The sequence below is a fragment of the Thermomyces dupontii genome (assembly GCF_041956625.1).
Source record: "Thermomyces dupontii strain NRRL 2155 unplaced genomic scaffold VTN31scaffold_3, whole genome shotgun sequence".
NCBI classification, from domain to species: domain Eukaryota; kingdom Fungi; phylum Ascomycota; class Eurotiomycetes; order Eurotiales; family Trichocomaceae; genus Thermomyces; species Thermomyces dupontii.
Genome location: NW_027192309.1, coordinates 132168 through 155346, shown reverse-complemented (window position 1 = coordinate 155346; position 23179 = coordinate 132168). Strand labels below are relative to the sequence as shown.

Sequence of the window (23179 nt, the reverse complement as noted above, 5' to 3'; positions counted from 1 at the left end):
TGCATGAGTATGACTTTTGATGATGGGATATGAGAGTTTGTTTTCTTTTTTCTTATCTTCGTGCATGACATGTTTCATGGTATGATGTGTTATGACCTTCATGCTGGATATGTATTGGGTTTATGGAAATCTCAATTTTATGTATGATAGTATGGTTGCACGGTGGCACTAGGATGGTTGGCTACAATGTGGCGATCTATATATGAATTGCACATATATCGAGTTCACGATTATATATTCCATCTAATATGCAAGGAGCACGAGATACTTTTCACCTGAATGTCTTTCTTTTCAAGTAAACCTAGGTTGGCAGGAGGATGAAAAATAAAAAAAAGACGTCCCTAGGCAGGCTCGAACTGCCGATCTCCCGATTAACAGTCGGACGCTTTAACCAACTAAGCCATAGAGACTTGTGATGTCATTTTGGTGTCTCGGTAATGGCCCACACACCGTGATGTTCTCGGTTTCACTGGTTTGGTTAGGGCAGAAATAGTCACGTGGAGAATTCCAAAGTTCGAAATGCGAATACATAATTGACTACCTATGTGACCTTTGTTACAGAACATCGGGCTACCGGATCGAGGAGATACATGAGTACTACGGAGTTCCTAGGACAATCTTTAGAGTGGAGTGACGTTGGGTTTCGTCACTAACTCGTCTCTACTATTTAAAGGATTGCATGTCATATACCTCCCTACCTACTGTGTTTACGGGTACAGGCACAAGAAAATTGAGATATCATGGGATCTTTGATCGAAGAATCCTAGTACTACGGAGTAGGTTCTAGTACTTTATAATTAATGAAGCTATGCTCACTACACTATGTTCGTCAAAATCCATATCCTTCTCCGCCATGAAGTTGAAAGATACAATCATAACGCTCATGGTTCATTCCAACTCGAAGTAATTACAGCCCGGACGATTAGTGGCCTAGAACTCCATCGTATCCGTCGAGCCTTCATCGCCCCGTTCCCGCTTTGCAGAGCGCTCGGCCTTGTTTAAATTGGCGATAAACGCCCGAAAGTAATCCACGTACGGCTTGAGCCGTGTCTTTTCGTAGTCCTGGATCTTGCGGTCGGGCACGCTGCTATTATCGCCGTCGACTTCCATTCCGGAACTGGGAGCGGAGCCGTTCAAATGCTTCGAATCATACTCGTCAATATCCGACAGCAGCTCCGTAACAGTCGGGACGGAGAGCGGGTCGAAACGTTCCGGCTTCTGTCCATCGATTGGCACGCAGACGCGGCCGGTGCCCGGGTGGATGACGAATGGGCTTTTGAGCAAGTGGATCATCTTCTTGCTCACCTCGGCGTCGAGACGCGGGTAGGTGTATTCAAGAACGATGTCCACGCGGGCGTCCTTGAGGGCGCGCGCGTCCAGCCCATTGATGGTTTTGGCGAGCGTGACGATATCGTTCCATTTGTTCGTGCTGGAGCGTCCGGGCGCTGATTCCCACTTCTTGCGCAGTGCGTCGCGCAGTTTCTTGTCGGGAAGCAACGAGAGTAGTCGATCACTTTGCTCTTGACTCAAAAAGGTGTTTTGGTCGGTGAGGATGGTTTGATTAAAGTACGGTTCTAGAATTTTGATACTCCGGGCGACATGTGGATGCAGCGGTCGTCGGAGGTTCACTTTCTTGCCGCTCTGGTCCCCGCCACGCACGATTTCCAGGTAACTCGCAATGGCCCTGCGCCGGTCATCCGACAACTGACGGGCCTTCGGATCGCACACCCACGCGTGAGCACCTCGACGACCAGAGTAGACCCATAGGATATGATCGAACCCAAAGTCTTCGCGTAGTGCAGTGTCAATAACTTTGATCGACATTGTCACAAATGCCCAGCATTTGTTGCAGATATCTGCCTTGGAACAGCACGTTCGGATATCATCATAGTCTGTCAAGTCGATATCAAACACGAGTTCTTTGGACACTGGCTTCATTTGCCCGCCGCGTAGCGTCTTGCGATCGCGCGGGTTCGTACTATACACCGGGCCGATTTCGAAACGCAAAGGGTTGATCCGGAAAACGTCTTTGCGGAAGAGGTCGGCTGTGGGGTATGATTGGTATCGCAGATACGCTTCGTTCTGCAGGGTGAAGGCAAACTCGCGATTGCCAAAATCTGGCGACGGAACAATTCCATGATTCAACCACTGGAAGAGATACCGAAAGGGAAACAGTCTTCGGTAAAATGTGAGCATTGTGTCGCTGTCGACGCCGGACGGACCTGGACTGAACCCAATGTCAGCATTCATCAGAAATCCAAAATCGAGTACACATACGCTGCCGACGCGGGCTTAGTATCTGGTGCACTTGAGGCGGGAAATTCGTCATCATCGTCGTCGTCGTCGAAGAATTCCTCGGGCTTCAGCTCAGATTTGCTGCTGCTTTCTGCGGTCGCTCCCGCCGGTGGTGCGTCAGAAAGGACCTCATCTTCATTATTTCGGGACGGTGAACCGGTGACAGCTGTTGAATGCGGCATTGTGATGTGGTTCTGGTTGAGATGGCAAGATGCTTGTGGGCGCAATTGTTTGTTCTCATCGACTGTTTGACACGGGGTGACACGGGGCGCGTCGACGCGCGCTAATCAGAAGTGTGGATTTCCCGTTTAGGATAACCTTCCCGATCAGGTAAAGATTACGTTTACCTATACCGTTTGCATTGTTTGCATCTGATTTGTGCGGAGTCCTTGCTCATCTTTCCGAATCCATCGCGTCCTCTTCTCGTCCTGCTGCAACCTCTCTCAATGCGGACATCTGACATCTACATTCCATCGCGATGCTACAATGGCCCACACCTGCAGTCACCGATTGAGTCTTTTATTCCAGTTTCTTTCGTGGCTTCGTCTACTTTCAGATTTGGATGTTCATATGAAATGTCTCAGTTGCGAAGCTTCGACGATCCGCTGCTGATTGCAGCCGGGAGACCCGTTGATGGAACAACGATGATGATATCATGACCTCAAGTCGGCAGCAACGGTCAATGCTGTTGAGTCAAAACCTGTTAATTCGAAATGGCCATTCCGTAGTAGGATTCTGGCCCTGTGAAGTAGCCGATTGACCGAAACGAACGCCGGAAGTAGGCGAGTCAATGTACAATCGAGGTGGAGGGTTACAATGCCTTGCTTGTAGCAATCCCCTTGATCAGTTGATTCTGACAGTTCGTGGCTCATGTCTGGAAGCGAGGAGCTAGCGGATTTCGCTTGCTTTGCCAGCTCTTCGTGGTTAACTGCCCATTAGAAACTTTGTTGAACTCAATTCCATGGCGCGAACGTTCGGTCCAGGAAAAACAATCAGGTACTGAGATGCTCAACTCGCATTGATCCCAGCAGGTTTACTACAAGCTTTCCATTCCTGTATCCAATTGCAGCAGCATGATCTCGGCTTCTTTTTTTTTTTTTTTTTTCCCTTCGATGTTGTTCCAGGAAATTACCCTTTCCGGAAACCTCAAGCTTCGAGCTCGACGATTAATCCAACTTAGTTGACGACATCGACAGTCCGGATTGATCGATTACTTCGCAATGACCCGCTCTCACAATTGGCGCGTCAATTACATTATCGACATTTGCAATACTACACTCCCCTAGGCCATGCCATGGTACGCCCCGTGGAGAACATGGCCGTTTTCAGCCACTATACGGCGAAGAAATCACGAGGAGATCTGCATAAGAAGCATATAAACCGCGTCCATGAGCTCAGGAACAGGTTTTCTGTCTCCTACCCTCGTTTCGATCATCAAGCCTGGGGAGACGGTCTGTCGCTCTCATCACGTTTCCACATTCATTCGTTCACTTGCGCTTCGTGAACCTCGACTTCAGTGACTTAAGGCTCCAATTGCTCGTCACACGATGGTAAACGTCGCTCTGACTCTGCTGGCCTTGGCCGGCCCGGCCCTTGCCGGTGTCGTCCAGCGAGATGTCCAGGGTGGTGGCGATAATGGTGCCCCAGACACCTACGCACCCCCTCCGCCGCCTCCCCCGGAGACCTACGCCCCGCCGCCCCCGGAGACCTACGCCCCGCCGCCCCCGGAGACCTACGCCCTGCCGCCCCCGGACGACCTACGCCCCGCCGCCGTCGCATTCGACGTACTCTCCGCCGCCTCACTCTACTAAGTCGACACCAACGTCGAGCTCTACCACCAAGCCGAAGCCTCCGCATACGTACACCAAGCCGGAGACTACCCACTCGAAGCCTCCGCACACGTACACGAAGCCGAAGCCTCCGCACACTTACACCAAGCCGGAAACAACCCACTCGAAGCCTACGCACACTACCCACTCGAAGCCGCCGTACCCGAAGCCACCGCACACGAAGCCAGGGATCACCAAGACCACGACGATCACGACCACTGAGTGCCCAGGTAGGTTGACTCCCTTGTTTCCGATCTTGATGATGACTCGCTAACTCCGATCCCCAAGTGATCACCTCTGTCACGGTCACCGACGGCAAGACTATCAGCATTCCAGTGACATTGACCAACACTGTGACCAAGACCTTTGTGACCGTCGTTCCTACCGAAACGCATGTTACGATCCCGATTCCGACTGGAACGCATGGTCCGGCTCCGAACACGACGCTTCCTAAGCCGACGCCCCCTAAGCCGACGCCTCCTAAGCCGACGCCGGAGCATCCCAAGCCGGAGCAGCCTAAGCCGCAGCCACCTCAGCCTCAGCCGGAGCATCCCAAGCCTGAGCCTGAGCAGCCCAAGCCACAGCCTCCGCAGCCGCAGCCTCCACAGCCGCAGCCTGAACACCCCAAGCCGGTGCCGGTGCCTGCTCCCGCTCCCCAGCCCGAACAGCCGCCGCATGTGCCCACGCCCGAGCAGCCTCGGCCTGAGCAACCTCAACCCCAGCCTCAGCCTGAGCAGCCCAAGCCTGAGCAGCCCAAGCCTGAGCAGCCCAAGCCTGAGCAGCCTCAACCCGCTCCCGAAAAGCCGGAGCAGCCTCAACCCGCTCCCGAACATCCGGCTCCCGCTCCTACGCACGAGGCACCGCCCGAGCCAGAGCCGTCCTTCACTGGTGCTGCGGCCGTTGTTCAGCAACAGCCAATTGCGGGCTTTGCGGCTGCAGTGGCAGGTGCTCTGGTTCTCCTGTGAGCTTACTGCGAACTAAGTAGTTAGTGTTTTGATGGTGTTACTTTGCGGAGAGATCTCTCTGCCGGCCTCCCCAGGTGGCAGTAGTACGAGTGTGGAGTGGTGTGGAACAAGGACTTTCGTGTGATTGATTTGATATGTGGCTAATATTGGTAATAATACTAATACTCCGTACTCGAGATCAATGTTTAATATGTGACTTTGGGAGAACAACTCGGGCAGGGCAACTCATAACGTGCATGGGATCTTAGTTAGCCCTAATCACGTGAAACACTAAGCTAACCAACGAGGGCATGGATCGCCAGCCTGCATCAACCGTGGGTCCGTGGCGGGGAGTCCTGTCCCTACCGGACACTCGGGGTGCTTGGAACGCATGGAAATCACCATATGAACTTCTGTCTTGCATTCAGTAACTCAAACCCCGCGAGTTACGCTCTCAGAGATTCATTTTTCGAAGAGCTGATCGCTCGTTCGAATCGCAGTGATGAGCTCTCCCGTCGGTTACTCTGCGTCTCTAAGGCGGCATCTCTAGGAATACAAGCGACCCGTCCTGCTTGGTATGTCCTGGCTCTTGACTAGAGGCTTCGATTTGACTAGGGGAACATGAGGTTAACCGCGCTTAGACTCCCAAAGGATGGACTCGGACAGATTGCGAAGTCCAGAATGGGGGCAAAGGGATCGATTCGATATTATCGGCTCCTTACCATTGGAGCTCCTGGTTCAAGTTTTGCAGTATTTGGATCTTACGGACATTGTCCGGAGCCAGAGGGTGCATTTTTCCCACTCCTTAACGGCCATTGAAGTTACCATCCTGACAAGGGGCGACCTCTATCTACAGGTTTCGAAGAAATGGCGCAGGGTTTTCTCGTCCGACATAATCATTAAACCTATTTTGCGCGAAACAATTGCGTTCCTGGGCCTGAATTCTAAGGACGCGGATCGAGCGGATGTCAACGCGACGAGCTATTTCCGATGGCGACATAGGTTACAGTGCGCCCGGCCGGTGAGGAGGATCTTCTTCCACTGGCCTGCAGGATTGGTCAATTTGCAATCTGATGTCAGCTACCATTCGCGCCGGCTGTGCTTTTACAGCCGGGGCCGCGAGAAAGTCCACATGTTGAATCTCGAGACTGGGGAGAAATCGATTTGGTCCGGTAGCGAATCAGGGAGAATTACTCACGTCACACTGTCTGGTCGCTATCTTATTCTGGATGGGTCAGAAAGTTGTAGGTAGGTCTTACTTTTTTTTTTTTTTTTTTTTTTTTTTTTTTTTTTTTTTTTTTTTTTTTTTTTTTTTCCCGGTTTATGTTTGTTCTGCCAACCCTCTTCTAACATTGATACCCTAGTGTCTTGAATGAGAGGCGTTTCATTCTCACGGCATGGGATATACACACCTCACGGAGAATAGTACAACGGTTCCCTGGTCATCCTGCCATCTTGGGCAACGTGCTTTATCTCTTCAAGGACAAACTGGTCTTGTCTTACAATCCCCGAGACGGGCGCCATTAGGCTGTCTACGTTTGGGATCTGAACTCGAATCTTGTCCGAAAGATTGGCGAATTCTCTGATCTCAGCTTATTGCACGTGGACACGGATGAAGATGTACTTGTGGCATTCCAGGTCAATTGGAAGAAGAATCCACTTGAGGTGCAGAAGACTAAGTGGAAATTGATGACCGGGGAGCTGCTCGAGAAGAAACAGTTCCATCTAATGATAGATCATATCGGTGTCGTGAACAGGGGGCAGTTTTGCAAAGATCAGGTACCAATCGTCACACCCTCGGCCACATGACAGTGTGTGAGCTCTTTGTTGTAAGTGAGGGTAAGTTGAAATATCTGCTCCTCAGGTACGACCACGCCATCGACGAATTGAGCGCCCGATGGATTGAGTATCCTCCTTCCTTCAGCAGACCCGGAGGCATGGCCGATAGCATCGTCCTTCCTACCTCCAACATTGTCTACTACTGGGACAGAAATGCCCGACAGTCCGCCATCTACGATATAACCATCGGCACAACAACTTTGTCCCCGAATTATCGGTTGGACAGCCGAATGGTCACGGGTCGCTCGTCTCAGGTCTCCTCGGTCGAGCATATACCCAAAGAACAACTATATATGAGACTTTTGGCGACAAAGAGGTCTTTGTCCTGGCCAGCATGGGCGGCGTGGAGCTCTGGTTCTTCAATCCTGATTTCATCCCCGACGTTCCGGATTTGGGCGAGGGTATATGGACAACATAATACATATTAGCATTTCGGACCCACCGGCATCGACATGTCCCTGCTTAGAATCGAATGACTTCCGGCCATGTGTGTCCCGCCAGGGGAGAGGGGCGTGGGAGCGTCTCGAGCCGCGACGGCTCATTTTCGACGCTATCTGACTAGATAAAGTGGCCAGGATGGCACTGTTCGCGGTTCGGAGAGCCACCTTGTACTCATCCTGCACACTTCCTCCCGTCGCATGAGCAAGCGAACTAGGTAGGAGACTCACCCTGCCCGGGTCGCTCGGATGCCACCAGGGCAAAGTCGCGGTAATCCTCATGGGAAAAAGGCTGAGAATCGTCCATGCGTTGGAGGTGCCTATTCAAGATTTCGAGTCAGTAGTATAAAATGCGAAGGGAACGTCTTTGCACATCACGATTCGCAGCCAAAACCCACAACCGTGGATTCTTGATTGTCGGCGCACTGAGTCAGTTGAGATTGAATCATGCATGAATCCAGTCTTTTAATTCCGCACTGAGGGTAAACTAGCTCGTCTGATCATCATCTCCGCCATCTTGCCAAGCGAATATCAATTCTTTTGAGTGGAATGGACTCTGCTTCAGCCGGTACTCGAGGTGGCACTGGCTTTAGAGGCCGAGTTATAACAACTGTCCATCCAGTATCTCACATCTATTAATCAATGCTTTGTAGTATTGAAGGCGAAAAGCGTACGATTCCGACAGCATAGGGATATACACAAAGCACAGAGGTCCCATTGGTACAACGGTTCCCTGGTCATCCTGCCAACCTGGACAGACGTCTTGTATCTCTTCCAGGACAATTTGGTCGTGTCTTACAGTTCCTGGGATGGGGCAATGGAGCTTTCTGCGTTTAAGATCTGAAGTAGAATGTGGTCCAAAAGGTTGGCGAGTTTTCTGATCTCAGCTTACTGCACATGGACACGGAGGGAGATGTGCTGGTGGCGTTCCAGATCAACTAGGTGACGAATCCGCCTGAGGCGCAGCAGACCAGTTGGACATGGATGACCGGGGAGCTATTCGAGAAGAAAAAAAGAAAAAAAATTCTCCTGTCGCTGTCAGATCATTCTATCATGAGTAACGGGAAAATCCTCCCAAGATCAGGGTTCTGTCGTCCGTATCCTCCGCCACAAGACCGTGGCTGAGCTCTTCGTTGAGATCAATAATACCATCATGTACCTATCTGCAGCTCAGGTACGACCACGACGCCGACCAGCTGAGCGCCCGATGGGTCGAATACCCTCGTTCCTTTCAGAGACCCAGCAACATGGTCGGTAGAGTCATCCTTCCAACCCCCAACCTTGCCTACTACTGGGACGAGAGTAGTTTCCAAAAAGCCCGCTGTCCACGACATCGCCAACGGCACAACAGCCTGGCCCTCCGAACTATTGGTTGGACAGCGCGATTGGTCATGGGTCGCGCAGCTAAGCGCGTCTGGTTCGCAGGCAGACAAATCGACGACCGCGATGGAACGGGGGTTATATAAGACCTTTTTTTTTGGCGACAAAAGAGGGTCTTTCGGCCTGGCCGGCTATGGCGGCGTTCAGATCTGGGTTCTTCAATCCGGATTTCATCCCCCGATGTTCCGGATTGGGACGAGGGCGTGTGGACAAGGCATGGTTGAGCGAGACCTTTCTTTTGTTTGGAGGCCGGGTTGTGTGTTTTCCATCTGTTGTGCCGAGTGACAGAATGAGGACTAGGTATGTATATCGGCTCGCATTCATAGCATCGATGAGCTTAGCGTCGCGTATGGATACGCATTAAATAGGTATGGTTATGTTGCGCACTACCTACAACCTGCTGAGTTGAACGCAAGAAGTTGAACTTTGCTTTCATCCGGTTCGCTCGAGTTATCACAGTTCTCTATAATCATGTCCATGCTCACAAATCTATCCCTGCCAATCAATCAAACTTTTACACTGTCAAGGATATAAGAAATTGCAATAAATATGCAGAACACTCAAGAATAACCTAGCGTAGACCTTGCAGCTCCTGCTCCACCTCCTTTTTGACAATCTCTCTCACACCCTGCCACCCAAGTTCCGCCGCGACCGGCGTAACCCGACTCTCCTTCTCCTCCAGACCCACAAACTCCTCCGGCAGGACGTCCCGTTGGAAGTCGTACCCTTCCTGTCCCTGCAGTGCCAGGTCGACCGCATGCGCAAACTTGGCCGAGTGGGCCGTGCAGAGCGAGATGTGATACGTTCCGGGATTCCGCTCGATGGAGCGCAGTGAGGCGCCCACGCCAACCGCGGAGTGCGGGTCAAGGATGTAGCCACCCGTCTGGGAGCTGCGCGCGCTGCCCGCCGGGACATTCGGAGGAGAACAGGTGGTGTAGATGTTTCGAATGGTTTCGAGAGTTTGCTCGTCGCTGACGCGCTCGCTCTCGAACTCCCTTTGGGCGGCCTCAAAGACGGCCGGGGTGACGCAGAAGCCACCCTCCGTTTTGAGCTGGTTGAGCCAGGAAGAAATGGACTCGCTGGCCTTTGCGCGGCGGTCTTCGACGGAACCCGACGTTTCGGTTTCGAAGGCGAGGAACCAGAGGAGACGCTCGAAGTTGCTGCTGACGAGAATGTCCATGGCGGGGCTGTAGGTCTCCTTGACGCCATCGTCCTGGGGTTTCACCCCGTTTGTCATCTTGCCATTCTCTACCGGCTTCTTGGTGTAGTGGCCGCCGCTCTTGAAGAATCGGTCGAGAATGTCATTCTCGTTCGTCGCAATGATGAGCTTCTCAACAGGCAGGCCCATGCGCTTGGCGAACCAGCCCGCGAGAATGTCTCCAAAGTTGCCGGACGGAACCACGTAGCGCACAGACGACCCGGCCTGATACCCGGGCGACGTGGTGAGTCGGAAATACGAGTAGAAGTAGTAGGTCGTCTGCGCGAGGATGCGCGCCCAGTTGATCGAGTTCACCGCGGCCACGTTGTGCGTGGAATTCAGGTCCTCGTCAGCAAAGAGCGACTTGACAATCGCCTGACAATCGTCAAAGGAGCCCTCCACCGCCAGGCAGTGCACGTTCGCATCCAGCACCGTCGTCATCTGCGCCTGCTGGATCGGCGACACGCGGCCATCGGGGAAGAGGATGAAGATGGACACATCCTGCTTCCCGCGTAGTCCGTAAATGGCGGCAGATCCGGTGTCGCCGCTGGTTGCGCCGATGACGGTCAGCCGATGCCGGTCCTTGCCTTCCTTGCCCTTGTTTCTGCGCACGAGGATATATTCAAACAGATTCCCGAGGAACTGGAGCGCAACATCCTTAAAGGCAAACGTAGGTCCGTGGAAGAGTTCGAGCGTGTACAAGCGTCGTTGCTGATCCAGCTCGACGAGAGGCGTGCGGTCTGGGTGCCGGAAGGTCGCGAATGATCGTTGGATGATATCCTTCAAGTCCTCCGAAGGGATTTCGCTTGGTGAGATGTACAGGGACAAGATCTCAAAGGCCAGATCCTCAAAGCTGAGATCCCGCCAATCCGATTCCCACGTCTCGGGCAGCGTGGGAATTTCCTCGGGGATGAAAAGGCCGCCGTCCGAGGCCAGGCCTTTCAGGACGACATCTTCGAATGAGAGCTGCAGAGAGCCATTGATTAGTCGAACTGTCTTTTGGAGATTTGGCTTTTTTTTTGCCGCGTTAAGCGCGTGGACGTACACCTGACGAGGAACCTCTTGTGCTGAGGTATCGTTGTGAGGACAACTGCGTCATTGGGGAAATATCACGCCGAATTGGCGAAAGTTTGGGGGATTGAAAGATGAAGTCGGTCAATGCGACCTTATTAGAGAGTGAATTGCCCTGAAACAGAGGCGAATGCCTTCAACAGGGTCATACTAATACTCTGCAATCGTCAGCGGTGAGTCACCCCTCTGCGGGCGAAAAAGCTGCGCCGATCCCGGCCGATGCGCAGGGTATTGCCTGTATCACAATTTCAGGTGGTTTGTGGCAAATTACCATATTGTCCAATCAGAGAACTCTAAAAATTAAGAGTTTGCATACAAGTCGTATCAGAACGTACTGCGTAATGATTCCGCTCCGAGTCAAAGACCACTTCACACACCGTGACAGGAGCAGAAACCGCATTTCGCCGTTTCTAGAGCTCGGAGCGAGCAGGAAAGCTGATTTACATGCGGTAGCTATAAAGTTTGGTCCCTTCGACCGAAAAACTGAATGGTTGTTTCATTCCGACCCTTGAATCGAAGAAACCTCATCCATAAGCAGCGACATCATAGAACATGTTTAAATCTTCCCAGTCAAACGATGTGAACAAGTTGGTGAAATCTTCCGGAGGCTATTATCTAGTCAATTTGATTCATCCGATAGAGAGAGACAGACGAATGCTTACCGTAATCATTACGTCCTGATCCCATCCTTCCCAACCGCTACTCGTACTTTGCGCCGGCGCTGCAGGTGTCGAGCTAGACGTGAAATTCTGGAACTGGTAGTCAGCGTCTGGATGAGCGTGTAGTATGAGAACATTCTTACTGTGCCCAATGCGGCGTTATCGGGAGTGACCGGCACAGTCTCATCGGCGTACCGTCGAAGAAGGTTATAGCTAAGTGTGCCCATCCGATTGATGACGGACTCCTTCAGCTCATCGTCTTGGTCGGGGAAGAACTCCGACTTCACAACGGCGAGAGTCATGTTCAAGATGAAAAACGGTTTCGCCCCCTTGATGACCAGCATGACCTTGCCTTCCATGCAGTCGATGGTCCGTTCGACGAGGGTGAAGAGCGAGTCGGTAAAGGGAGAAAGGACATGTCTCGTCCTGGTCGAAGCTGGTTCCGGGCTTAGCGACAGTCCCACTACCAAGAAGTCATTGTAAAGAAAGGTACTCGTACTGGGACTTCTCTTTGCAGAGTAAATGTGCTGAAGAATTGACAGGCAAGCTTGCATTGTGCTGTCTGAAAAATTCCCCATACACATTCGCGGCGACATCTCGTGGAGATCTAACTGCCGGGAGACAAGGAGAATTGCCACATCAAGGCGTGCACGCGATGATGGTTCGAAGAGCGGGTCGTCGTGGGCTTCGACGGCAAAGGGGGTATGGAGGGCAAGCAGAGCTTGATCCAGCTTGGTCTCCAGCACGGCTTTGCAGAATATCGATTTTGCGTTGGCTACTGTGCTGTCAGATGCTGTTGGCCATGAAGGAAGACTCGACTGAAATCGTCTGAGTTCCCAATCGAGTCGTTGGATATCCACGTAGGAACAGGATATTACGGGGGAGTTCATCAGGGCGCAGATCTTCAACCGCAATGGCAGAGACTGCGCGAGGACGCACTGGTATGTTGTGTCTGTGAGCTCGTGAAGAGGCTGGGAACGCGGAAGCTCGGCGATGCCCTCGGAGATCGCATCGTCATTGATGTTCAACGGTGGTAAGGTATCGAAATCAGAGGGCCGCAGAGTCGGGGGCATGCCGCGATCTAGTGCAACCTGCACATCCAGCTCAACGATTGTTGCCCAGATCCTCCGCCGCATCTCCTTGTTGAATGGCGAAATCTTGACCATGCGATCGGGATCTCGGTGGTAGCCAGCCAACATCGCCAGTTTCACAATCGTCCCCGTTGCCAGCCACGCCTTGCTTCGATTGAGGCCCTGATGGTTCTTCGCAATTACCAGGAGACAGTGGAGCTGAAGAACAGTCAAGTCCGGCCGTTTAATTTTGGCATTCTCCAGCCATTTGTCCGCATATCGGATCCAGTCGACAACCCGAGAGTGTGGCACGACGGTTTGTTGTGCTGTTTGTGGGAGTCGTTCTGCCTCCAGGAATCCGACAGAGGAAGCCAGGATCAACAGTAACTGCGCGACAAAGGCCGCCGAAACCATGTCCGGGGTGTCGATGTGAGCCCACATCTCGGACAGTTGTCGCTGAAACGAGGGAATGTGGATCACCCGAAGGGTCGATTCGATATACGTGATGTAGATCTCTACTAACTCCTCAACGAGAGCTTTCGACGGAAGCAGCGATATCAGGGTCGCGGTGTCCGGAGCCGGTATTGGCTCCTTCATTTTCATCTTATGGCTCCCCCGTTTGGCAAATTCCACATTGCGGCGGATGTGGAGGACTGCCGTGTCGGAAGACTTGAGCTCATCGATCAGAAGCTTCAATTTTGGGAACTGCCATAATATCAGAGCCTGCTAGAATGTCTCCGTTGACGACATCGATTACCTGCATCATCAGATTGGCCACGATGCCGCCGCCATTGAATCGGGTCCTCGTCTCCTTTCCCCGAATGAGAACGCGGTTCGGCATATCTAGCTGCTGGGACGGCGACGCAGGCGAGTGATTTCTCGGTATAGAATAGTATTGCGTGGGTTCCTCTTGGTGTTGACACTGAGACCGATCACTCTGCCCACACGCCTGCCCACAGGTCTGCTGTGTACATGGGCGATTCAACACGGTATCCAGGTACCGTTCCCTGGAGGAGCTGCCCTCGGCCGGACCTTTCCTGGTCGCCGGCTGACTCTGGATTGCAGCCCCCGTCGCCATCGACCGCGGCTGCGAAGAACTAGCTGCACTGGCCGCAACCACCGGCACGGACTGCTGTTGCTGGCTAGTCCGGCTCGTACTGGACCGGGGTCTCAACTCCAAAGGCGGCGGCGTGACGGTCTTGGGCTCTTGCCAGAGGAAGCGGTTCTCGTAGGTACATTGCTCCGGGTTCCTACTCTTAGCGCATCTCCCACACGTTGGATACTCGCGATCGCATTTCAGTTTTCTCATGCGACAGAGGTTACAGGACACGGTCCGTCTGCAGCGCTTCCGGGGCCGCGGGGGTTCTGCGGAGTTGAGTCGGCCCTCTGTCGCCATTCTATACGGCCCTGAGATTCAGGGTCCCTTCGGAATAATGCAGCTGCTTTTTTTTTTTTTTTATTGTCCGAGTATTAAAACAATCCGATCCCGTCCGTTTCCCAAGTCAATAAGTAATAATGTGTTGCCTGTGGTGCCTGAATTTGGTGCCTGCAGAGGTTCTACAGAGCTGAGGAGGGTTTCCCAAGAGAGCAGTGACGGCCGAGTGATCTTATCAATCTCGGATCATCGAAATTGAGTGGAGACGCTACTAACAACACTATCCTACTTTGGGTCTAATGTAAGGTTTGTGATTGGCTGTCTATGTTAGGAATGCGGATACTCGGAATTAAGAATGGCCGCAATTCGGACTTCGGACGAAAGCGGTCATCTTTAAATAAAAGAGCTTCAACTGAGCTTGAAATTGCACCTGGAACTGGGCAATTAATGAGGTACTAAAAGTGTTTATCATTGAGCATTGGGCAAAAGATAAGATGTTGAAATCGGTGCTCTCGTTCTTCGGGCACGCCAAAGAAGAATACATTTTCCCTACCGTTGATCCCGCCGAAGATGGGCCAGACTGCAAGAAGGACTGCGCCGACTGTACGGTGCAGTACCCAGCAAGATTCAACGTGGAGACAACACGCAAACTCTATGGCCACATCAAGCCGTTTGCGACCCATGTCCTGGTTGCGACAGGCAAGTCAGACTGGAAAGAAAAGGTCGAACGAGAAAAGGGGAGCTTGATGGAGGCCTTGCATGACACGCCGGTCAAAGCTCGCGAAGGGGTAGGTACAAGAAGATTCATATCAACTTTTGACAAGACAAGTAATAATCACTAATAAGTGGGAGCTAGCGCCTGATGGTTTCTGCATCGAACCTAACACCACCAGAAGGCTCGAGTGAAAGAAATGAAACCTCCGTTCTTCTCTTGCCGTCCTTCACATTCGTTGACCACGTTACAACCAACGATATCCCGGAGCTGGTCTCCCGTTTCATTGACGGCGAGGAACCAAAGGAAGCCAACCCATCCTCACGGTTGACATCCCGACCGTGCGTACATGACTACGTCGTCCTGCTCTGCTCGCACAAGCGGCGGGATGCCCGGTGTGGGATCTCCGCGCCGTTGATTAAAAAGGAGTTTGAGCGCCACTTGAGACCGACGGGTCTGTACCGCGATGCGGATGATGAACGGCCCGGCGGGGTCGGTATCTATTTTGTCTCACATGTCGGCGGACACAAGTTCGCGGCTAATGTGCTGATTTACCGCAAGAAGGATGGGCAGTTGATTTGGCTGGCCCGTGTGCGACCAGAGCACTGCGAGGGTATTGTCAAGTACACGATTCTGCAGGGAAAAGTGGTGCATCCGGAGTTTCAATTGAGGGGAGGGTTTGATCGATCGAAAGGGTTGACGAGTTGGTAAAGGGCACAGAGTATCGTATTATGTCATGAGTTACCCATTAAGCGTACAGTAATAATTCAAACCACTGAATGGAATCCATCGACGGGAGCAATTGAAGTGGTTGTTTTTTCTGCACATCAGTTTCCTTCTCATAGGAGGTAAGACCGTCAACAAGAACGCCTCAACCTGCGGCCCATTGCTCAACCTTGCGCCTCTGATCCTCGATTATACCCAACCCGCAGCCCGTTGATCACGTCGTCCATTCATAATCATACACTCCTGGTTACATGTCCCATTGTCCACTTAAACCTGCGACATACCAGGACGACGTGGAGCTGGCCGGGATCGGAGGTTGGTGCTCGACCGACTCCTCAAAACTGAAAGGACCAGCGACGCCATGAAGGCCGCCCACAGGAACCAGAGGAAAGCCGTCGACGCCTGAGCCTCGCGGCACCGTTGCTCTCGATGCCAAATGGAGCGGTTGGTGACCTCATTACTCGCGAGGTATCTCTGAACGGGGTCAGCCATACATACATCGATATCTTTCTTATCTTTTACGTGAAAGTCGTACCGAATTGCTGCAGCTGTGTACTTCCAGCCGCGCAGCGAGAGCAATACCCGCTGTCAAAGTGAAAATCGCATTGAGCAGGTCAACCACCACCATGATCAGCGGATGACCAGCGAAGGAATCACTCCAGGTGGCTGGAATTAGATAAAGTAACGAAAGAAGTGAAAAGGCCGCAGTGAACATCGTGTAGTTGACGCTGGCCGGGCCGCTGACATCCTGCATGGCAATGACATGGCCGATCAAACCGATGAGGATGAGAGTGAAGACGAACTGGACACCTCGAAGGGTCAGACTGCCTATCGGGGCCATGATGAAATGAAGTTGTAGAAGCTTTGCTGGATGTTTTTTCTTTACGAGACTGGTACTTTTGTAGACAGCTTCCGACCGGCAACTGGATCAATGATCGATGGCGACTCAAGACTTCCGTGGCCATCCCTACTATATATGATCGCGGGAGATGGCGGAGGGTGGTTACGTCATGCATAGGTGTGTCTTCCTTGCTCATTGCTTGCTCTGCTGATGTAAGGCCCGTCAGGTTGAAGCTTCCATGGACGATCATCATTGGGCACGGAAGAAAGCTTCTTCTGGCATTTGCACTGTACTCGAAGCATTCAGACTACTATTCAACAGCAGCGAGAGCGTTGTCCTATCTCCTCCATCGAACTGGCTATGACGTACTCGCACTTGAGTCCTACCTACTACATATGGGCGGGTAGTTGAACATCGAACTCGGAGACGAGACGATGGAACGAAGCTCGTACTCATTAGGCTAGCCATGTTTATGAAAGCACGCCGTTATGTATTGCTTAATGAAGTTCGAGATAGCCAAGTATGCATAGGCCCCGCCATATGCAGCCACCGGAATGGACAATTCCTCGATACCGACAGTAATTACTGTACTTACTCTGTTCACTAAGAAGCGGGTGGCTTGCCGTTAGATGCAGATCATTCCGAGCGTTCTAGGCTTTTGGCCCAACACGGTGTGTCCCCTTTGCCATGCAACCCACCCAACACGCATGAATTCTGTTTGGGGTTGCAAGCTTCGATCGCTGCAGACCTGGGTTCATGAATGCACGAGAAAAAAAAAAGGACAGGGCGCGACTCGAACCCTCGATCTTCCCCGACCGGGCCCGCGAAAATCCCCGAGCGGAAGTGCGGATCAAGCCAAAGTGGAAACCTTCAAAATCACCGTTGATTGGTTGTTTGTCCGACACTGGCAGGTCGGGAACCTGCATTTGGTTTAGCGTTGCCAGGCCTCACTCCTGTCGGGGACCTGATTAGGAAAGCCGTGCATTTCTCGACTGTCCAATCAGGATGCATCGTCCCTAATCCGCGGGGCAGAAGACAGATCGAAACTTGAAACCCCAAATGGAAGTTCTGATCGACTGGAGGGTTCAAGCAACAGAGCATGAGCTCCTTGTTTTCATCGTCGACAATTTGATCTCGAGGTTCACACTTGGATCGGACATTCCCTGAAAAAGACCACTTCTGGGTAACGAAGTTCGTTTTCTGGACGTCGTTTCTACCATGCAGCATCAATCCCCATCGACAAGCCAAATACTATATCTAGATCCCAAGGAAATGGCTGATCTAGAGTCCTTCAATGATGTGGATTTGTTCAACCGTTCCGACATGGACGATCTCAACGGTTTTAACAGCCAAGAGATTGACGGCGGCATGATTGGGATGTCTGCCTTAGATTGCGCCAACCCGAGTCTCGACCTACCAGACATGCAATGGTCAATGGTTGATGACGCATCCCCATTCCAGCCCTCTCAAGCTCCGTCGACGATGAACAATGACTTCTTTTCCGTGACCCCCGACGCGTTTTCTGATTTGGTTCATGACTGGGCTGAGGCAGATAAGCGTGCTCGACCCTTGAAACAGAAGCGACGAGACGCCGCAATTGACCTGCACTTGCAGCGTCTCAACCTGGCATACTACGGGAGCGGCATATTCGATGCCAGCCCCCACGACGATGGAGTCTCGTCCACAACATACTACACCCCCAATTCATCCCTGGACGGGGTGTCTTCGCTCTCTCGGACGGCCAGCACCAGTTCCGTCTCACCCCCGGCGCGCTCATCAGCGGAATCCACGAGCCGACCTTCGCACCCGCCTGGAGGAGGTGTGGAGATGATTCTCGACCTGAATATGAACGCGGCAACCAAGCTGCCGAGAAAGCAGAAGAAGCGAACTCCGGCCCAAATTGAGGATTACAGAACCGTCCGACGGAATGGTGCTTGTGCAAAACACAAGCAGCAGCACAAGAAGGTAGCAACTGACGAAGCACATGCTCCTGCGCAGTGACGTGCTTACTTTGGACAGTGTAATTGCCACGGCAAGACCGCCAGCGAGACCGTTAAGTCGGCCATTAAGAAAACCATCACTTCCAAGCGCATTCCTTGCACTGAAGGACAAGGACAGAAGAAGCTCGCGGTGAGTGACGAAGAACATCAAGTGTGCATGTAATGATGCTAATTGGCCTAGTGCAATCGCCGTGACCATACTGCCAGCGAGCCCGTTAAAGCGGCCAGCAAGAAAACTACTTCCAAGCCTGCTGCTCCTATACCTCAACCAAACCCGCCGCCCATGCAGCTACTCGATCCACTTGTCGTGCCCCCGGAGACGACGCCAGCCGTTGGCGAGTTTTTCATGCCTTTGGAAGATCTCTTTGGAGCAGACTCCTTTTCGTTTGGCGCGACTCATTCGTCTCTCGATGCGTACCTTCCTCAATCACAGTCTGCATCGTACCTTCCCGCAGCGAGCACGGTCATGCCAAGACCCCAGCAGCTTCATCATTTGCATGTTGGGCGAGCAGCAGTACCTGCACAGAGGGTACCCCAGCCCTCACCGAATTGGCACGAATCATGGGCCTCTGCTTCGAATCTCACTCAGGCTCTACCGAATGAGACTTCCGTTGGCCCCTGTGCCACTGTCTTGTCAGACGGCAGACTGGCGACGAGGACAGGACCACTCGGCCAGAATTCTGCCGCGGCACCACGCGCACAACAAGCCCACGGTGCCTCGATTACTGCAGAATGCAATCCAGTCAGCTATACTCTCTGCCCCATGCAGGCAGAACAACAGCTTCTACACAGTAAATCGATGGCGAATCTATCTCCGGGTGCTGTGCAGGCCGTGGTGGTACCTGAGCCGACTGAGCAGACAAGCCAGACGCTTTCTACTGCCATCCGGGCAACAATAGCCGCCATCATCCACATGGCGGTCCTCGCTTGGTGTTGCTGTTTGTGGATGGCCACTGCGATGCAATCATTTGGACTCAATTGCCTGGCTCAGGTATGGATCTCAACACCGTTTTACGAAGTACTGCTCTGATCCTGACCTTCTCTTCAGATTCCATGCGTCCTTCGTAGAAGGCGCGTGCTGATCGTCCGGCCGCCGGTCGTCCTGGGCCTGTCGTGATTGGGCGGGAGCATTCGGTATCTATTATTGAGCGATTGCAGAGCATTCAACTGAGATTGAGAAGCGGAATCCAAATCCGGTGCATCCGGCAGTTCCTGTGTACATTACAATTACAATCATGATGAGTTTAGACAATTTACAGTTACTGTACCTTGACAGCTTGGAGCGTCGTAAAGGGGAGTTGTCGGTTGCAACGTTATTTTCGATGAAATGTCCAAAGCGGAGAAAGTGGACTGCCGAAAGTCGGCTAAAACGCGGCCTGGGGCTACATTGATGAATTCGGCAAGATGCGAGTAAGTACGAGTACAAGTACTCCGTACCTTGCACAACTAGCTAGGCCCAATGTAGGAACGATCTTCCCACACGTGCTTCCATCCAGCCCTTCTCCGCCGTCGTCAGTCGTCCAGGCCAACTGGCGAACTACTGCCGACGTGAACATCTTTGCCTCTTTGATTCTGAAAGAATTCCTCGAAGACAATCGATGTATTTCGTAACTATTCTTGATTGTTTCGTAGTTCTGTGAAGATGATTGGCAAGGGACAAGAACGGGCAAAAACAGCCCAGACTCCAATTGTCTTCGAGCTTCTTGTTGGTTCGTCGACCCCCTGGACGATCAACGGGGATGGACGGATCGTCAACATGCAAAAGTCCAGCGTTTCAAAGCGAACAGTAAACATTTCGCGGTATTTCCTCCACTCGACCGCCACGCTAAGTAGTTTATTAAGTTACTGTCCTCCCGAGCATCGATAAATTAACTGTCGAAAACTGCTGGACAGATAACCAGCCGGATAGGCCTATCCGATCTCACGGGGACATGCTTTGTCTTGAATTCAGGGCTCCCGCATCTCCCTGATCTGTTCGATACATAAAGGCATACATAAATCCTTCGATCGAGATCATTGTCTGTCAGAGATTCTGGCACATCCTTGATCCTGTGATCAAGCCCCGGTTCCCCAGATCCTGCGAGTCGCATAGGGAAATACATACCGCCATGCGGCTCCTAACCCTTGCTACTTGGGCCTTTGCAGCCATCGGCGCAGTCGCCGGTGCGGCAACCACGCCGTCGACGGAAGGCATTGAGGCCTTGGTTAAACGCCGACTGCCTCAACATGCGGATTTCTTCGAGTTCAAGATTATCGACGCCAAAAAGCCCGGCGAACAGGACCGCTACACGGTGTCCCCGGCGGGGGACAAGGTCCGGGTGGAGGGAAATTCCTTGAGTGCTCTGGCGACGGGGTATGATCACCCACGTTCAGCGCACTGTAGTAACATCGATTCTACGCGGACAGTGCTAATTGTGTAGTCTTCATCGGTACTTCGTTGACGTCGCGAACGTGGATATTTTCTGGTATATTGGGAGTCGCCTTGACCAGGCTCCGAATCCACTGCCGAAACCGGAGGCGCCGTTCAAGGGGGAGAGCGTGGTGCCGTACCGGTATCACTTCAATACAGGTAAGTGTCTCGACTGTTGTCGCCGCCGGAGCTAGACTGAGATGTCCAAGTGACTACCTCCTATACGACGGCCTTCTGGTCTTGGGAAGACTGGGAGTTGCAGCTTGATTGGATGGCACTGCGAGGCATTAACCTTCCGTTGGCATGGGTCGGCGTGGAAAAGATCCTCATTGACGTCTTCCGCGAGGTTGGTTTCACGGACGAGGAGATTCTGAGCTTCATCAGCGGGCCGGCGTTCCTGGCCTGGAATCACATGGGAAACATCCAGGGCTCCTGGGGCGGCGACATGCCCCTGGAATGGGTCGATGCGCAGTTCGAGCTGCAGAAGAAGATTGTGCGTCGCATGGTCGAGCTGGGCATGACGCCCATCCTGCCTGCCTTCACGGGCTTCGTCCCCCGTGCGATCACTCGACTCTTCCCGGACGCGACCGTCGTCAACGGGTCCCAGTGGAACGACTTCCCGCCAGAGTACACCAACGTGACGTTCTTGTACCCGACCGACGAGCGATTTGTCGAACTGCAGCAGAGATTTATCCAGAAGCAGTTCGAGGCCTACGGCAATGTAACGCATTATTATGCCCTGGATCAGTTCAACGAGAATGACCCGTTTTCGGGTGACCTCGACGATCTGAAGAGCATCAGCAAGGAAACCTGGGATTCACTCAAGAAGAGCGACCCTGCCGCTGTCTGGGTCCTCCAGGGATGGTTGTTCCACAGCAATAGAGACTTTTGGTCGAACGAGCGAATCGAGTTGTATCTCTCCGGGGTCCCTGACTCCGACATGATAGTCTTGGATCTGTTCTCCGAGTCGCAGCCGCAGTGGCAGCGCACGGAATCGTACTTTGGGAAGCCATGGATCTGGTGCCAGCTGCATAACTTTGGCGGTAACATGGGCTTGTATGGACAGATCCTGAACCTGACAATCAACCCGGTCGAGGCAGTTCACGAGTCGGACTCCCTGGTGGGATTTGGTCTTACGATGGAGGGTCAGGAAGGAAATGAGATTGTCTATGATCTGCTCCTCGACCAGGCATGGAGCGATACGCCCATCGATACGTGGTACTACTTCCGCCATTGGGTGACGACACGATACGCCGGCACCGAATTCATTCCCTACGAACTCTACCAGGCCTGGGACATTCTGCGGACGACGGTTTACAATAACACGAACCTGACCTCACACGCGGTGACCAAGTCCATTTTCGAATTGGTTCCCAGGACCTCCGGGCTCGTGAATCGCACGGGCCATCATCCGACAACCATTAACTACGATCAGGCTGACCTCGTTCAAGCCTGGTCGAACTTCTTCGCCGCTGTTGACCGTGAACCGGCTCTCTGGGAGAACCCGGCCTTCAACTACGACCTCGTGGATATCACGCGTCAGGTGCTATCGAACGCATTCGTTCCGGAGTACGAATCCCTGATCAAGATCTATCAGGACACCGCCAAATCCAAGCCCAGAGATCGGAAACGTAAGCTGAAAGCGGCCGGCGAGCGCCTCACCTCGCTGCTGACGGCTCTGGACGCCGTCCTGTCGACGAACCCCCATTTCCGTCTGGCGACCTGGATCCGCGCTGCGCGAGCTACCGCGCCTGCGTCGTCTTCTGCCAAGGTTGCTGATTTCCTCGAGTACGAGGCCCGGAACCAGATCACGCTCTGGGGCCCCACGGGACAGATCTCGGACTACTCTTCTCGGGCCTGGTCCGGCCTCGTGTCGTCGTACTACATCCCGCGCTGGCAAAAGTTTGTGAATTACCTGATTGCCACGGAGCCGGACAAGTACAACCAGTCGCAGTTTGAGGAGGATTTGCTGAGGTGGGAAATTAAGTGGCAGAAGCAGAAGTTGATGAAGGCTGAGGAGGAAAAGGATACGAAGACGGTGCTGGAGGAGGTTTTGAAGACTCATGGCAAGATCTTCGGCCAGTGATGTCTTCTGATGAGAGATTAGAGTTTAGAGTTGCTCTTCGTGTAAATACCTTTGGAAATTTGGTACGGCTTTTCTATTGCTCAGGGCGACTTCCGACCTCTGTGTAGAGCTATGATTCTCTGGGAATGTATCCTCTGTCGTGTATTCTAGGCAATGGACTAGGTACGTATCTCCTAACACAGACGTCGCTGTTTATTCAACATCTCTATCCGTTATTCTCTACGGAGTACTGGTTACAAGTTTATGAATAGATAGTATTCTCCCCAGAACATAGCACTAGCTGTTGACAAGTCATGAAGGCGGAAAA

The 23179-nt window shown here is 52.6% G+C and overlaps 7 protein-coding genes and 1 non-coding gene across 8 annotated transcripts; 3 read left to right on the top strand and 5 right to left on the bottom strand.

The window, feature by feature from the left end:
* Positions 1-336: 336 nt before the first annotated feature.
* VTN31DRAFT_t42 lies at positions 337-410 on the bottom strand. The gene has a single exon. It is a non-coding gene; the product is annotated as a tRNA-Asn (tRNA).
* Positions 411-930: 520 nt separating this feature from the next.
* On the bottom strand, positions 931-2477 carry VTN31DRAFT_3491 (uncharacterized protein; the record flags this gene model as incomplete). The annotated part of the gene is made up of 2 exons (XM_069403776.1): positions 931-2227; positions 2278-2477. 2 exons carry the CDS (start codon positions 2475-2477, stop codon positions 931-933), a joined length of 1497 nt encoding a protein of 498 aa, XP_069260816.1.
* Positions 2478-9295: 6818 nt separating this feature from the next.
* On the bottom strand, positions 9296-11021 carry VTN31DRAFT_3490 (uncharacterized protein; the record flags this gene model as incomplete). Its single annotated transcript, XM_069403775.1, has 2 exons — positions 9296-10888; positions 10968-11021. The coding sequence occupies 2 exons, from the start codon at positions 11019-11021 to the stop codon at positions 9296-9298; spliced, it is 1647 nt and encodes a 548-aa protein (XP_069260815.1).
* A 496-nt stretch (positions 11022-11517) lies between these two features.
* VTN31DRAFT_3489 (uncharacterized protein) lies at positions 11518-13563 on the bottom strand (the record flags this gene model as incomplete). The annotated part of the gene is made up of 5 exons (XM_069403773.1): positions 11518-11601; positions 11656-11742; positions 11796-12088; positions 12152-13427; positions 13480-13563. The coding sequence occupies 5 exons, from the start codon at positions 13561-13563 to the stop codon at positions 11518-11520; spliced, it is 1824 nt and encodes a 607-aa protein (XP_069260814.1).
* A 1028-nt stretch (positions 13564-14591) lies between these two features.
* VTN31DRAFT_3488 (uncharacterized protein) lies at positions 14592-15520 on the top strand (the record flags this gene model as incomplete). The annotated part of the gene is made up of 2 exons (XM_069403772.1): positions 14592-14885; positions 14954-15520. 2 exons carry the CDS (start codon positions 14592-14594, stop codon positions 15518-15520), a joined length of 861 nt encoding a protein of 286 aa, XP_069260813.1.
* A 282-nt stretch (positions 15521-15802) lies between these two features.
* On the bottom strand, positions 15803-16376 carry VTN31DRAFT_3487 (uncharacterized protein; the record flags this gene model as incomplete). The annotated part of the gene is made up of 2 exons (XM_069403771.1): positions 15803-16009; positions 16071-16376. The coding sequence occupies 2 exons, from the start codon at positions 16374-16376 to the stop codon at positions 15803-15805; spliced, it is 513 nt and encodes a 170-aa protein (XP_069260812.1).
* Positions 16377-17648: 1272 nt separating this feature from the next.
* Positions 17649-19493, top strand: VTN31DRAFT_3486 (uncharacterized protein; the record flags this gene model as incomplete). The annotated part of the gene is made up of 4 exons (XM_069403770.1): positions 17649-18341; positions 18396-18506; positions 18558-19367; positions 19425-19493. The coding sequence occupies 4 exons, from the start codon at positions 17649-17651 to the stop codon at positions 19491-19493; spliced, it is 1683 nt and encodes a 560-aa protein (XP_069260811.1).
* A 991-nt stretch (positions 19494-20484) lies between these two features.
* Positions 20485-22872, top strand: VTN31DRAFT_3485 (uncharacterized protein; the record flags this gene model as incomplete). The annotated part of the gene is made up of 3 exons (XM_069403769.1): positions 20485-20729; positions 20797-20945; positions 20996-22872. 3 exons carry the CDS (start codon positions 20485-20487, stop codon positions 22870-22872), a joined length of 2271 nt encoding a protein of 756 aa, XP_069260810.1.
* Positions 22873-23179: the final 307 nt, after the last annotated feature.